This window comes from Esox lucius, chromosome 16 (genome assembly GCF_011004845.1).
Source record: "Esox lucius isolate fEsoLuc1 chromosome 16, fEsoLuc1.pri, whole genome shotgun sequence".
NCBI lineage: Eukaryota > Metazoa > Chordata > Actinopteri > Esociformes > Esocidae > Esox > Esox lucius.
The window spans coordinates 29,167,040-29,183,734 of NC_047584.1; the positions used below are offsets into that span (position 1 = coordinate 29,167,040).

At 46.7% G+C, this 16,695-nt stretch overlaps 1 protein-coding gene across 6 annotated transcripts in view; it reads left to right on the forward strand.

The window, feature by feature from the left end:
• LOC105023524 (vacuolar protein sorting-associated protein 13B) overlaps positions 1–16,695 on the forward strand; it is a 366,155-nt gene that overhangs the window by 146,992 nt on the left and 202,468 nt on the right. For all 6 annotated transcript variants that reach the window (XM_029113576.2, XM_029113574.2, XM_029113577.2 and 3 more), the window contains exons 20-21: positions 6,107–6,219; positions 12,009–12,153. In XM_029113576.2, coding sequence (XP_028969409.2) covers positions 6,107–6,219; positions 12,009–12,153 — 258 coding nt within the window. The remainder of the gene's footprint in view (positions 1–6,106; positions 6,220–12,008; positions 12,154–16,695) is intronic.

The following is a 16,695-nucleotide window of genomic DNA, read 5'->3' on the forward strand; positions in this document are numbered from 1 at the left end:
GTACAGTAACACCATGCAGTACTGTGTCTATGATTTCATCTACAGAAACACCATAGAGCTGTGCATTTTTGATGTCATCTACAGTAACACCATGGAGCTGTGCATTTATGATGTCATCTACATTAACATCATGGAGCTCTGCATTTATGATGTAATCTACAGTAACACCATGGAGCTCTGCATTTATGATGTAATCTACAGTAACACCATGGAGCTGTGCATTTGTGATGTCATCTACAGTAACACCATGGAGCTGTGCGTTTGTGATGTCATCTACAGTAACACCATGTAGCTGTGCGTTTGTGATGTCATCTACAGTAACAACATGGAGCTGTGCGTTTGTGATGTCATCTACAGTAACAACATGGAGCTGTGCGTTTGTGATGTCATCTACAGTAACACCATGGAGCTGTGCGTTTATGATGTCATCTACATTAACACCATGGAGCTCTGCATTTATGATGTAATCTACAGTAACACCATGGAGCTCTGCATTTATGATGTAATCTACAGTAACACCATGGAGCTGTGCATTTGTGATGTCATCTACAGTAACACCATGGAGCTGTGCGTTTGTGATGTCATCTACAGTAACACCATGGAGCTGTGCGTTTGTGATGTCATCTACAGTAACAACATGGAGCTGTGCGTTTGTGATGTCATCTACAGTAACACCATGGAGCTGTGCATTTATGATGTCATCTACAGTAACAACATGGAGCTGTGCATTTGTGATGTCATCTACAGTAACACCATGGAGCTGTGCATTTATGATGTCATCTACAGTAACAACATGGAGCTGTGCGTTTGTGATGTCATCTACAGTAACACCATGGAGCTGTGCATTTGTGATGTCATCTACAGTAACAACATGGAGCTGTGCATTTGTGATGTCATCTACAGTAACAACATGGAGCTGTGCATTTGTGATGTCATCTACAGTAACACCATGGAGCTGTGCGTTTGTGATGTCATCTACAGTAACACCATGGAGCTGTGCGTTTGTGATGTCATCTACAGTAACACCATGGAGCTGTGCATTTGTGATGTCATCTACAGTAACAACATGGAGCTGTGCATTTGTGATGTCATCTACAGTAACACCATGGAGCTGTGCGTTTGTGATGTCATCTACAGTAACACCATGGAGCTGTGCATTGTCAACGGCTGTTATTCATATTATCAGTACGAACAGCATTATGTATTTTTGGTCTTGAAAGTAGTTCTTTCTTCTTTATTGCTTTAGGTGTCTTGGATTCTTCCACACTTTTTTGTCTCTCTAATTGCTCGGCTCTGCGTCCAAAACTTCTATCAGTCTATGAGATCATCTCCTGGACCAGACACATACTCACACATACACACTTGGCCCAGGTACATTGTAGTGACCTGATTGCTATTGATGCTGACCAGGAACTGGCCGCCACCAGCTAGATCCTGTCATGACGCACCCAATCAGCCAATGTGTTTCAGGTTGGTTTGCACCACCTCAGCTTTTTAAAAACTGTGGAAATATCTATAGTACAAGATTAATTTTATCAAAATCTTTGCCTACATTTAGCCAATAGATTTTTCATAGAGAGATATTCAGAAAATATTTTCGCAAACCTGACTTGTCCTGATGAGATTTAGATAATTTTCAGTGTTGAGCCCTGACCCCGAATTGAATCAAAAATTCCTTGTGGGAAAAATGAATGGAGTAATGAGGTGGGGAGCTGTGAAAGTGGGAAGCTGTGGAGGCGGGAAGCAGAATGTTCAACCGACATGTACTATGTGGACCATAGACTGATCTTACAGACTGCCACATCTACACTGTGCTGTACAGTCTATATTCCTTGGTTTACTTCAACTGTTGGCATCGATGGGATTCCCATTAAGACCTGAGTTTCCTTATTACTCAGGAGGGTTAGATAACAGCTAAACATTACAATGTTTTGCCTCACTTTCACTACGGGCTATAGTGCGCAGAGATATCTACCATAGATATCTCCTGGAGTCAGGGACCACTGAGCTTCTCAACACCCTAGAAGCTAATAGGAGTTGTCAAATTACATGAAGGCCTTTCTTATCAACATCTGGAGCAAGATAAAGTTGTTGTTTTTCCAGCTCTGGCTCTGCTCCTGTTTCACCTCCACCCTTAGTGTAGCACAGCTCCCCTCTAACCCAAACCCGCTCTCTTCTACCCCAACCCCGCCCCCGTTTACCCCAACCCCACTCCCCTCTACCCCAAACCCGCTCCCCTCTACCCCAACCCCACTCTCTTCTACCCCAACCCCGCCCCCGTTTACCCCAACCCCACTCCCCTCTACCCCAACCCCGCCCCCCTCTACCCCAACCCCGCCCCCGTTTACCCCAACCCTACCTTACTTCTCCTCTCTCCCTTTCCCATCTCTCTCATCTCTCTTACCTTACTTCTTCTCTCTCCCTTTCCCGTCTCTCTCGTCTCTCTTACTTTACTTCTCCTCTCTTGCTTTTCCTCTCTTTTGCTTCTCCCTCCTCTTCCTTCACTCCAGAGTATTTGATCCCTCCTGGGTCATGAGGTCAGGTATTCCCCTGGACCGTCACTTATAGTGTTGATTGAGAGCACGACATCTGACCCTGGTACTGCCCTTCTGTCAAGAATTTACAAGTCTTACTGTAGTCAAAGCTGTAACTTGGCTGCTTAAGAAATGCACTGTTTTCTTGGCAAACAACTTCAGTGTCGATTTGGCCTAGTCCTACTGGCTATTGTCTCGCCGAGAGGTGAATTCCTCTCTGGGTCTTATGTGAAACTGAGTGTAGGACCGTTTTCTCTGGGATTTTACTTGCCGATAGCTGCATAGCATTTTTGCTTTATCTGACAAGAATAGAGATGCCTGTGTTCTCTGTAGGTCCCTGTGTTCCCTCTGTTCCCCGTAGGTCCCTGTGTTCCCCGTAGGCCCCACTGTTCCCCGTAGGCCCCACTGTTCCCCGTAGGCCCCACTGTTCCCCGTAGGCCCCACTGTTCCACATAGGTCCCTCTGTTCCCCGTAGGCCCCACTGTTCCACATAGGTCCCTCTGTTCCCCATAGGCCCCACTGTTCCTCATAGGTCCCTCTGCTTCCCGTAGGTCCCTGTGTTCACGGTATGTCCCTGTGTTCCCCTTAGGTCATTCATAATGACTATATACTGTCTGTCTGTCTTTCTGACTGTGTTTTTAAATTTCAGCAAGGCCTGTTATTCCTGCAGTCCTCTTCTGTTTGCTGAAGAATTACTTAAGAAGTTATAAAAACACCAGTGTTATCGTTGTCATCACTTTAATTTAATTACCCCTCCAGCCAGAGTCAGGCCAGTAGAATAACACTTAGCCTCTTCCTGGGGTGACTAGAGGACGTTTGGGCCGTACAAGCCGTGTCACTACTGAGTCAACACCAAGATGAAACAATCAGCCGGGCCAAATGGCATCCTATTCCCTACATACGTTGTTTGCCAGGTCACCTTCGGTTTCCCTGCAGGCCCTGGTCAGCAGTAGTGTGTTTCATAGGGACTAGGGTGCCACTAGGAGACGTGGTCCGGGTGCCGTGGTCCCTAACTGGCAGTTGGGGTCAACAGTCCCCACTTCACAGTCTGATAGGTTAATGTGTAGGATTCCCCTGTGCCAGTTTACCGCTGGACAGAGGAGTCAGCCGCATGGAGCCAGCGGAGCCGTAATGGCCGTCATTAGCCGGGAGAGAATACAAACAAACATTAATCTCTGAAACTGGCTGTCAGCCATGCAAACTGGCTCCGCCGTGCACCCGCTCCCCACACACACAGCGTTCCTGCACACACATATTAAGACGCGCGCGCACGCACTTACACACACTAATTGATGCATTGAAAATTAGCATTAGCCCGTAGTCTCAAAAATCCTGATTTTAACCCTGAATCTAAACCTGACCTTAATTCCTAATCCTGACATAGTGTTCTACTTTTGATTGTCGTATACTGTTAATTTATAGTGTTACTTTCAGTAAGAGAGGCCTCATTCTTTTACACTTGTCTAGAGGTTCACTGGGCTAGAGGTCAACCTTGTTACCCCAACACACTGGTCTAGATATCAACCCTGTTAACCCGAAACACTGGTCTAAAGGTCAACCCTGTTACCCCGACACACTGGTCTAGATATCAACCCTGTTAACCCGACACACTGGTCTAAAGGTCAACCCTGTTACCCCGACACACTGGTCTAAAAGTCAGCCCGGTTACCCCAACACTGGTCTAAAGATCAACCCTGTTACCCTGACACACTAGTGTGCTGTAGAGGTCAACCTGTTACCCTGACACATGTCTAGATGTCAACCCTGTTACCTAGACACAGTGGTCTACATGTCAACCCTGTTACCTAGACACACTGGTCTGAAGGTCAAACCTCTTAACCTCACACTGGTCTAGATGTCAACCCTGTTACCTCGACACACTGGTGTACTGTAGAGGTCAAACCTGTTACCCTCACACTGGTCCAGATGTCAACCCTGTTACCCCGACACACTGGTGTACTGTAGAGGTCAAACCTGTTACCCTCACACTGGTCTAGATGTCAACCCTGTTACCTAGACACACTGGTCTGAAGGTAAAACCTGTTACCCTCACACTGGTCTAGATGACAACCCTGTTACCCCGACACACTGGTGTACTGTAGAGGTCAAACCTGTTACCCTCACACTGGTCTAGATGTCAACCCTGTTACCTAGACACACTGGTCTGAAGGTCAAACCTGTTACCCTCACACTGGTCTAGATGTCAACCCTGTTACCCCGACACACTGGTGTACTGTAGAGGTCAAACCTGTTACCCTCACACTGGTCTAGATGTCAACCCTGTTACCTAGACACACTGGTCTGAAGGTCAAACCTGTTACCCTCACACTGGTCTAGATGTCAACCCTGTTACCCCGACACTGGTGTACTGTAGAGGTCAAACCTGTTACCCTCACACTGGTCTAGATGTCAACCCTGTTACCTAGACACACTGGTCTGAAGGTCAAACCTGTTACCCTCACACTGGTCTAGAGGTCAACCTTGTTACCTAGACACACTGGTCTAGAGGTCAACCTTGTTACTCGACAGGGTATGGGTTGGCCTTAATGAGAAAAACCGAGGGAGGGTGGATGGACAGTAGAGAAAAGGGGAGGAAGAGGAAAGAGGAGCTCCTGGAACAGAGTGATCCAGAATCAGAACCACAGAGCTGGTCTGTGTCCGGATACATCTTTACCCCACCGCCACCGGGCTGAAACGGTCCCTAAGTGTGCCAAAGCCGCTTCGGAACTCCCTAGGCTCATCAGAGGTTCCGTGGCAGTGTTCTCTTATCGTTATTCCGAGACATTCCAGGGCACGCCACAGCCCCCTCCCTAATCCCCCTGGCCTGGGAGTCATTATCAACGGACCCAAAGCATTACCTCAGCCACGTATTGTTGGTAAAGATTATTAGTTAGGAATAAACGAAACCTCCTGAAAGTCTTGAGTTTCATAGAGATTTATCAAGAGAAAATGTTATTCTTGGCTTTGAAGGGACACACTTTTAACGTGTGTGTGGGTGGGTGTGTGTGCGTGCGTGTGTGTGTGTGTGTAAGATACACTTTGAACACACACTGGCAGGAACATGGTTATTTCGGATCAGGATGGCTGTTAAAACATGACTGCCTGGGGAGTAACATCACCTGATCTAGAACGATTTCCTTGAGTCAGTGGGGTGAAATATCACCTGACCAAGAACATTTTCTTTCTGTCACTCAGTAGTAAGTAGTTGCATGGATTGTCTGATTGGCAGTAGCGGTAAAATATATTTCAGACCCTATCTTTCGTTTTTTCACTTTAAAAAAAAAATTTTTTAAACGTGTATTCCGTTGTGATTATTACTTCTCAGATGAACAATTATGTTTTTGAAGTCTGTACCAGGGAATTCTCCAACATCCAGATGGCCTGGTCATTGTCCAGCACGGATTATGTAAAAAGGCTTTCATAAATCTGTATGACCGATTGAACCATTGTGTTACAGCTTAGGTCTATTTCTGTGTCAGTCCAGGTCCTGTGGTACTTCTGGTCACTTGTGATTGGTTGATTGGCCTACAGAGCCGGTCCTCCATAGTAACTGGTCATGTTCTGGTTTATAGGGGCTGTGTTGCTGGTCAGTGTCCAGGGGGCGTCTGTCAACGTGGATCCAGTGTTCTGCACCTGGCTTCTCCATCAGCCTCAAAAGGGCTGCAGCAGACAACAGCAGGCCCAGGTATGTCCACCCAACACCACTGCCAATTGTCTTGCGGAAAGGTTCAGTATCCCTTAAGTTCACCCCTACCTTAACCATCACATTCAATTGCTAAAATTTGAATCAGGTGCACTACAACAGGTGCAAGTTATTAGAAAATTGTTAGAAAGTTACTTGGGAGGGTCCAAACTTCCATAAAGATTAAGAACTTGATCTGTTTTGGAACTGTCTGAGGACCTCGGACGAAATTGAGAGAATTACAGACCACTGGCAGGTCATCTACGTAGGACAGGTCATCGCACCAAATTTCGGCCAAGAGCTGACCGAAAGATGCTCCTAGACGTCTCTAATAACCCCAGGGCAACGTCAAGGGATCTAAAGGCCTCTCATTCCACCATCAGTGTTGATGTGCACAAGTCAACTGTCTGAACTGGACTGCTGTTCCTGGTCTACATGGGATGTCAGGAACCAAGAAGCCTCTGCTCTCAACAAAGATTGTGCTGTTATGGCACAGACAACACCTGTGTAAAATCCAAACCTGCTGGAGCAAGGTTCTCTGGATAGATGAGTTAAAGGGAGTGATGTTTGGCCACAGTTGCCAGATGCCATATTTGGTGAAGAAGAAATGCTGCCATTAAAAAGAAGAACCTCTTTTGTAAGAAAAACGGTATCTCGCAACAGGACAATGATCCAAAACACCAAAGCAAAGCTACACTAGAATGGATAAAAATGAAAACATGGAAGGTTATGGAATGGCGTAATCAAAGCCCAGATATCGGTCCTGTCAAGATGTCGGGGTCTTGATCATGACACAGTTGAAGCAGTACTGTAAAGAGTGGGCAGAAATTCCTCCCGGTAAAGAAAAAGATTACAAGAAATGGCTGCATGAAGTTTCTGCCAAAGGGGGAAACGCTAGCTGTTGTAGCTAGGGCTGAAAACGCATTTCTGTTGATTTTTGATGAATAAACTATTGCAAAGTATAATTTTTCAGCATCAGCATGTCAGACTATATTTAAAACAGACATTTCCTAGGGAGTGGGTGTTCTCCTTCACGAGACTTCACCTTCACAAGACAGGCAAGACCTTGGACATAAGCCAGGCCCTGCTCTGTACATACATGGACTGGAAATACACATGTACCTTGGACATAAGCCAGGCCCTGCTCTGTACATACATGGACTGGAAATACACATGTACCTTGGACATAAGCCAGGCCCTGCTCTGTACATACATGGACTGGAAATGCACATGTACCTTGGACATAAGCCAGGCCCTGCTCTGTACATACATGGACTGGAAATACACATGTACCTTGGACATAAGCCAGGCCCTGCTCTGTACATACATGGACTGGAAATACACATGTACCTTGGACATATGCCAGGCCATGCTCTGTACATACATGGACTGGAAATACACATGTACCTTGGACATAAGCCAGGCCCTGCTCTGTACATACATGGACTGGAAATACACATGTACCTTGGACATAAGCCAGGCCCTGCTCTGTACATACATGGACTGGAAATACACATGTACCTGTGGAAAACCCTAGTTTATTTTTTCTGTAAGATCATCTGTTTCATGCCTCCTACTGCCCTGTGTGTGTGTGGGTGTGTTTCTGTGTGTGTGTTTCTGTGTGTGGGGGGGGTTCTGTGTGTGTGTTTCTGTGTGGGGGGAGGGGGTTCTGTGTGTGCGTGTGTGTGTGTGTGGTGGGGGGGGGGGGCTGTGTGTGTGTGTGTGTGTGTTTGTGGGTGTGTGGTGTGGGAGTGTGTGTGATGGGTGTGTGTGTGTGTGTGTGTGTGTGTGTGGTGGGAGTGTGTGGCCGTGGTAGTAATTGCAGGAGTCTGTATTGCAGCAGCCTAGAGACCTGGCCGGTGTGTGTGGTGGGGGCTGTCTGTGTGTTTGTGTGTGGGTGTGTGTGGTGGGGGTGGTCTGTGTCTTTGTGTGTGTGGTGGGGGTGGTCTGTGTCTTTGTGTGTGTGTTGGGGGCGGTCTGTGTGTGGGTGTGTGTGGTGGGGGCTGTCTGTGTGTTTGTGTGTGGGTATGGGTGGTGGGGGTCGTCTGTGTGTGTGGTGTGTGTGTGTGGTGGGGGCTCTGTGTGTGTGTGGTGTGTGTGTGTGGTGGGGGCTGTCTGTACGTGTGTGTGGGTGTGTGTGTGGCCTGTGCCCCGTTCAGTGTGGTCGCGTCAGTTGCCAGTCCAATGTAAACGGCTGCCCGGGGAAATCCCATTGAATGCTCTGCGACTATGGGGACGGAGAAAGGTGTTTCCGAAGCTTTCGCAGGTTGTCGACGGTGACAGTGGGTGGAGAACATACGACCCAATGCCAACCTTAACTCAACCACTCTGATTGGTTGTCTACACCAATCACTGGGTGGTTTGTGATGACTAAACCACCTGCCAGGTTGCTGGGTGGTGGGAGGTTTCCGTCTAACTTCCGTGCCGTTGGGCTAAGAAGGCCAAACCGTAAAGCGTAACAAAACAACGTTTGTCACCGCTTCGCGCAGATATTCACCTACCCGTGGACAAGCGTTTGATTTTGAAGGCAATTTCGGGAATTTGTTGAGATTGTGCTTCCCTGTTAATCTGGGCCCTGGTTCATCTCACTCTGCTGGGAGTGGGGAGGCATGGTGGGGTGGGGTGGGGTGGAGGAAGCACATGTTGTTGGTTGACTCCGTGCCAGTGTGAAGGATAGCCTTAGCGCGCACACACCTCAGCTTGCAGGGCTGTCAGGGAGGCTGTTCAGGCCTTCAGCTGAAGGACGGAGAGGAGTTGAAGGCCTGGACTCTGTGTTTGGGGTCAGGAGACAGACAAACTGGAATGTTCCATCCCTGGAATAATATGGGCATTTAGGTGGAGATCCTCTAACCGTTCTGCCACACCGGACTGAACATTCTAGAATTCAGGAGGGCTTCTTACAGAAGACCTTTAAGGCCTCTATGTGTTGTAGGAAGTAGGTCACATGATGTCACCTGTCAGGAATGACTGGTGCTTGGATAGTGAATTATACATGCAGGTTTATGGTGTGGCTCAGAAAAGTTGTCAGTATCCTAATACAGACATTATCACCTTAGCCTTGCATTAATATCTGTTCCAGCAATAGCTGTCAGGTTGCACTTTCAGGGCACTGCTGATATATGCACTTCCTTAGTCTCCAGGAGGCCGTTGACTCTCCCAGCAGGCAGCTCTGCTACACAGTAGCTGGCTCCTAATTCAGAGTACAAGTGGTCTTTCCAGGTTTAGGACGGGAAAACATTTACAGTCTTTCTGGGGAACCAAAACAATATTACCATTCAGAATTTTTGTTCCCCCAAGCCGAATCCTTCAATTTAAGACCATAACTCGTGGCCCTAAAGCAACCCAAGTCACTGCCAGGGTTGCTATTCGATTTGGTTTGGTATTGATATAGGTACTCTAGCAACTGCTTGTGTATGGTTGGACGCCTGCAAGTTAAATTGTGGTTTTTGGTCAGTGAATAGGTGTCAAGCCTGAACAAGGAGGTGTTGGCCAGTGCTTCCTGGTTGAGCGAGCATTGTTCTAAGAAGCAGAACAGGTTGGGAAAATGTCTTTTGGAAGTCACTTCTATTGATATTTCACTGGTATAAGTTTCTGATATTTCATGTGTTGGATGAAATTTTTATTTTGCTTATTTAACTTTTAGACTAGCCCTAAGTGTAACTCCAATTGTAACATTTAACCTAAATCCAACCCCTTTAACAAAAATAGTATTTTTCATTATTGAGACTGAAAACGTTTCCAGCATGAGGTCAAATTGTCTTTGTTTGACTGTCCATGCAGGGATTTTTTCCCCCCCACAGTTATACCTGTACACGCACGCACACACACAGGTCTAGAGCTGAGCAAAATGGGGTTACTGTGAGCTGCTCAGTGTCTGCCTGCACTGTGTTAGGCTGTTGTATGAAAACACCCAGCTCCCAGACCCCACGTCGGTGTGTGTGGTGCATGTGGTGTGTGTGTGTTTGTGTGTGTGTTTGCTCGACCCCCACCTTGGCCTCTATGTTGCTTTTGGAGCCGAGCCTCCTACTGCCTTGAAACCAGCCAGCACAGTACGACTCCCCTCACCTCTCTCGTCCGCTCCTTCCCTCCTCTCCCTTACGTTCCTCACCCTCACCTACACTCCCCCCTTCCCTATTCCTCCTCTCCCCTCCGCCCAACCTGCCCTCCCCCCCCCTTCACTCTGATCTTATGTTCCACGCGGTGACTCCCATGTTCTGGTGATTGGAGCTGACTGAGGCTAATGTCCAGGACAGGCTTGTCCTGTCAGGTGCTTCCTGAGAACAGGAAAGAGAAGCTGGCGCCTGGTTTAAATGTCACCCCTGATGGAGCCACTGGATCGATCCCAGGACAAGACATCTAATGATGACTGAGTCTGGCCTGATGTCATGAGGACACTGACCAATCCCAGGACAAGACGTCTAATGATGACTGAGTCTGGCCTGATGTCATGAGGACACTGACCAATCCCAGGACAAGACATCTAATGATGACTGAGTCTGGCCTGATGTCATGAGGACACTGACCAATCCCAGGACAAGACATCTAATGATGACTGAGTCTGGCCTGATGTCATGAGGACACTGACCAATCCCAGGACAAGACATCTAATGATGACTGAGTCTGGCCTGATGTCATGAGGACACTGACCAATCCCAGGACAAGACGTCTAATGATGACTGAGTCTGGCCTGATGTCATGAGGACACTGACCAATCCCAGGACAAGACATCTAATGATGACTGAGTCTGGCCTGATGTCATGAGGACACTGACCAATCCCAGGACAAGACGTCTAATGATGACTGAGTCTGGCCTGATGTCATGAGGACACTGACCAATCCCAGGACAAGACATCTAATGATGACTGAGTCTGGCCTGATGTCATGAGGACACTGACCAATCCCAGGACAAGACATCTAATGATGACTGAGTCTGGCCTGATGTCATGAGGACACTGACCAATCCCAGGACAAGACATCTAATGATGACTGAGTCTGGCCTGATGTCATGAGGACACTGACCAATCCCAGGACAAGACGTCTAATGATGACTGAGTCTGGCCTGATGTCATGAGGACACTGACCAATCCCAGGACAAGACATCTAATGATGACTGAGTCTGGCCTGATGTCATGAGGACACTGACCAATCCCAGGACAAGACGTCTAATGATGACTGAGTCTGGCCTGATGTCATGAGGACACTGACCAATCCCAGGACAAGACATCTAATGATGACTGAGTCTGGCCTGATGTCATGAGGACACTGACCAATCCCAGGACAAGACATCTAATGATGACTGAGTCTGGCCTGATGTCATGAGGACACTGACCAATCCCAGGACAAGACATCTAATGATGACTGAGTCTGGCCTGATGTCATGAGGACACTGACCAATCCCAGGACAAGACATCTAATGATGACTGAGTCTGGCCTGATGTCATGAGGACACTGACCAATCCCAGGACAAGACATCTAATGATGACTGAGTCTGGCCTGATGTCATGAGGACACTGACCAATCCCAGGACAAGACATCTAATGATGACTGAGTCTGGCCTGATGTCATGAGGACACTGACCAATCCCAGGACAAGACATCTAATGATGACTGAGTCTGGCCTGATGTCATGAGGACACTGACCAATCCCAGGATAAGACATCTAATGATGACTGGGTTATGAGGACACTGACATGCACTTTCTACTTCATGTTGTCGTGTGATGCCATTGTGTGATGTTGTTGCAGGCTCCGGGGGTTGTTCCCATGGTGATGCCATTGTGTGATGTTGTTGCAGGCTCCGGGGGTCGTTCCCATGGTGATGCCCATCACCAAACGGAGGGAGGACGAGGGGTCGGTGGGGAGCACGCCGTTGGCCAGGCAGCTGTCCAATCAGGCGTCGGACTATGCCAGCAGTCCAGTCAAGACCAAGACTGTCACAGGTAGCAGAACTACCTGTCTGTCCCTTTTTCTTTTTCTCTTAACCTGTCTATTAATCTGTCTGTCCGTCAACCTGTCTGTCTCTCACTTCCTACCTGCCTTTCAGTCACTGTGTATTTTACCTCCTGTCTGTCCTTCACTAAGTGTCTATCTCTCCTTCGCTCACTACCTGTCTGTCTAAAACACCCCTTCCCTCACTACCTGTCTGTCTGTCACCCCTTCGCTCACTACCTGTCTGTGTCACCCCTTCCCTCACTACCTGTCTGTCTCACACCTCTTCCCTCACTACCTGTCTGTCTGTCACCCCTTCCCTCACTACCTGTCTGTCTATCACCCCTTCCCTCACTACCTGTCTGTCTATCACCCCTTCCCTCACTACCTGTCTGTCTATCACCTCTTCCCTCACTACCTGTCTGTCTGTCTCTTGTTTCCTCACTGTCATGGTTAGGGCTCCATGGCCGCCATCTCAGGCCTCGTCCTGTACATACGTACAAAAACATGTACTCGCACACACATGCACACACCAAGTCCTGAGTTAATCTGTGGGATCAGTACACGGTGTGTTTAGGAGCTGCTTGTGATACGAGCCACAGTACCAACATGGTTTTACTTAATATTAACTTAATGGGCCCCTCTCATGTTTCTCTATAGATATTTATTGATGTTATTCGGGGGAATATCTTGGCTGGCTTTGACCGTTAAACTGAGGGAGGTCAGTGTTTCTGAGTGAGGCAACATTGCTTCCAGGACTTAGTGATTTGAGGACATATTGGACAGAAATCATGGCAAATTTGCATGTCAGAATTGCTGTAGTAATTCTGGCTTGCATGTATAATAAAAAAAGTTATTTGAAATCATGGATTGACTGAGACACTGTTTTTAATCCAATACGCCAGACGTCTCCGTTTGAAAAACTTGCGGTATTTAGCCATCAGCTACTCTTAGGCTCGTTACGGTCGAGCAATTTAAGGCATTCCCTGCCAAAATATTGCAACAAGTATTTTATTTTTTTATTATTTCAAGTTCCTTGTAAATGTCTTCCCACCAGGAGATGAGACCTTTCCTCTCCCAATGAAGTAATCTTCTCAGTGTAAATAAGAGTGTGTGCATTTTTCTAGTGTTTTGATAGGAAAATGCTCCTATTACATTTTCAAGCACTAAATAATCCATTAGGGATTTTTCATAGCTCTTCAAAGATGTTGAAAGCGGAGCAGTGAAAAGGTCAGGCAGCATTTCCCTCTGTTTTAATGCAGTCTCAGCTAATGTCTTTTCCATACCGCTCCCTCTCTTCTTACTCACAGCCACTGCAATGTATTCCCCTCATTAAAAACTGTAAGGAAACAGTCAGTAGTTTGTAAACAGTCAGCTGGGATCCCAGTGTATAGCATACAGCCGGTAAGCAGTCAGCCAATTTCCCAGTGTACAGTCCACCAGGTGTACAGTGAACAGACAGTAAGCAATCAGCCAGTGCTCAGTAAACAGCAAGTAAGCATTCAGTCAGCTTTCCTTGTACGGTAAACAGCTGGTAAGCATTTAGACAGTCTCCCTGTTTACAGTCAGCCAGGTTCTCAGTGTACAGTAAACAGCCAGTAAGTAGTCAGACAATTTCTCAGTGTACAGTAAACAGCCTGCGTAGCAGTTTGACAGTTTCCCAGTGTACAGTCAGCCAGGTGCTCAGTGTACAGTAAACCGCCAGCAAGCAGTCAGCCAGTCTGAAAAAGATTTGGAAACATTTGAAGGGAAACGTAGCTCCTTCCTCTCAAACAAAAAGCCTCCTCCCTCCTCCTTTCCTCCCGTTACCTCTCTTCTCCTATCTTCCCTTCGGAAAGAGCTGTGCTGTCGCAGAGCAGATGTGGAAGCCGGTGTAATCAGAATGAGGATGGTCAGGCTAAGATCATTCAGCCTGGTGGTTTCCATTATGTGTAACACCGAGCCTCTCATCCAGTCAGACAATCAGACCAGCCCTGGTTCAACTCCTCAGCCCGCAGCACTTACCTTAGCGTGCTTCCCAAATCATGTGTAGGGCACTACATCTGACCCGGCCCGTAAGGCTGTGGAAGTGCACTTGGAGGGTGCGAGGATGCCGTTTGGATTCGGACTCTTCGGTTTCATCAGCTAACTCCACTTCCTCCTCTGTTATAAGAATCCATCCTTCCGCAGATTAATTAATGTCAGTGTGAAGTGTTTTAGAGAGAGAGAGAGAGAGACAGAGAGAGAGAGAGAGAGACAGAGAGAGAGACAGAGAGAGACAGAGAGAGAGAGAGAGAGAGACAGAGAGAGAGAGAGAGAGAGAGAGAGAGACAGAGAGAGAGAGAGAGAGAGACAGAGAGAGAGAGAGAGAGACAGAGAGAGAGAGAGACAGAGTGAGAGACAGAGAGCTAAAGAGACTAATAAATATACCTAAACATACAGTATGCTTTACAGTTTTGTCAGGACTCTAAACATTTTCAGTTCGATGTCCAATTAAACTTTAACTAAGCTAATTCCATGTTTACCCTCAAGCCCAAAGCAGCCCAGTCCTGTCATATCGTTTCAATATCCTTGTAGTGTTTGCTTGTCCCCAACAAGGCAGTTGAACTTTTACAAACACACACACACACACACTTTTTTAATTCTTTATTCGAATCAATTGTGTATTAAAATTGTATTCGGTCATCAAATGTTGTGTATGTTGACACTGAAGGATACAAATAGCACCAGACCGCCCATGACCTTTGACACCACACTCTCTATGATGCAGACCTGGACTGTATGTAAAAAGGTTACATACCTTGACTGACCTCTTAAGGACGTGGCTGGCACAATGAAACCTATAGTATGTCCCAAACAATGCGCTTCAGACAGGGACTAGATAATGTGAAATGTGTTTTTTGTTTTGAAGATTTCAAGTAGTCCATGGCTACGATGGAGTTAGGCAATGATGAGGAATGATGCACACACACACACACACACACACAAAAGTGCAGGCTAGAACAAGTGCTGCAGTGTTCATGCTCATGGCTTTGTGGTTGGGGAGTTCCATTTAATCTCTGATGGATTCTAATGCCATGCCATCTATGGGTGGGCCTCCAATGGCTCCTCACGGGCAATGGAGGTGCCCTGTGTGGGCAATAGGGCCCTGGTCAGAAGGAGTGAATAAGATTGGGAATAGGATGCTGTTTGGGACTCTAGCAAATGATCCATGTTTACTTTGAGTGAGTCAATAGACCATAATGATTTACTGAAAAGGACATGAATATATACTATTGTTGTAATATTTGATCTGTCTTCAGGAATGGTTTGTGATGGGACGTAATCTCATCATCTTTGACAGGGGAAGCCTTTGTTGAAAATTGATAATTACTCAGAAAATGATTTGTTATTATAAGAAATGAATCTAAATGGTTGGCCTCTGGTTTTCTTCTGGCTTGGGTACAACTTCTCTTTTTTTTTGGCATTTCACTCAGTAGCTTCTAATGTGTTTGTTTTAATGTAACTCCAAATAAACACAGGCTCCCGATATATGACATATGACTTGGTTGGTTTTCATTCTGATGTTATTTGTGGGATAATTTTCCCTGGGTTTAACTGTAATCATGTAGACATTTGTCCGTGTTGGTCATTTGTTTGCATAGAGCAGAGACATGGCCAGGTCTTTTTGTTAGAGTCAACACATCTGTCTAACCAGCCAGCCACTAGGGGACATGCTCACACACTGACCTGACCAGTCAGCTCCAAGGACACACACGGACACAGGAAATGAACAGAGAGGATCATTGTTGCCGAGTGGTACAGCCTTGAGAGAACCTTCCGATGGTTCAGCTGACCCTCGTTGTCTGTTGAGTCCCCAGGAAATGGAACCCCACAAAATGGATCCCCAGAAAATTGTTGACCTCAAAATGGATCCCCACAAAATGGGAACAAAGCTTCGGTATTGTAACCCCCTGACAGCAGGATGGTGTAACTCAGCTTGTGCTTTTTTCTTGCAATGCTTGACTCATTAAGTACGGATGTTAAGCGGAGAACCTTTAGATTGGTTCATCTGATAGTAGGCTTTTGTAGAACCTCACTCTGATTGGTTCATCTGATAGTAGGCTTTTGTAGAACCTCACTCTGATTGGTTCATCTGATAGTAGGCTTTTGTACAACCTCACTCTGATTTGTTCATATGGCAATTAGGCTGTCCAACTTTCATGGTTAGGGAATAAGAAAGTTGTGAAAACCTTCCAGTGCTCCATTTAAACTTGTTGAAATTAGCTGACAGCCCGCGAGACGTGGCGCTATTCTGCCTGTGAACCGGCACGCTAGATTTGTACAATATAGACATTTGGCAAATCACAACGAAACTGAAATTCTAAATAGTCCAGTTAACTTGCCAGGCCCTAGCTGCGACCAAGAAGTCAAACACATTTATTTATAAAGCCCTTTTTACACCAGCTGTTGTCACAAAGTGCTTTTACAAAACACCCAGTCTGAAACCCCAAGGAGCAAGCAAGAACAGTGTTGATGCACAGTGGCTAGGAAAAACTCCCTAGAAGGGGCCGAAACCTAAGAAGAAACCTAGA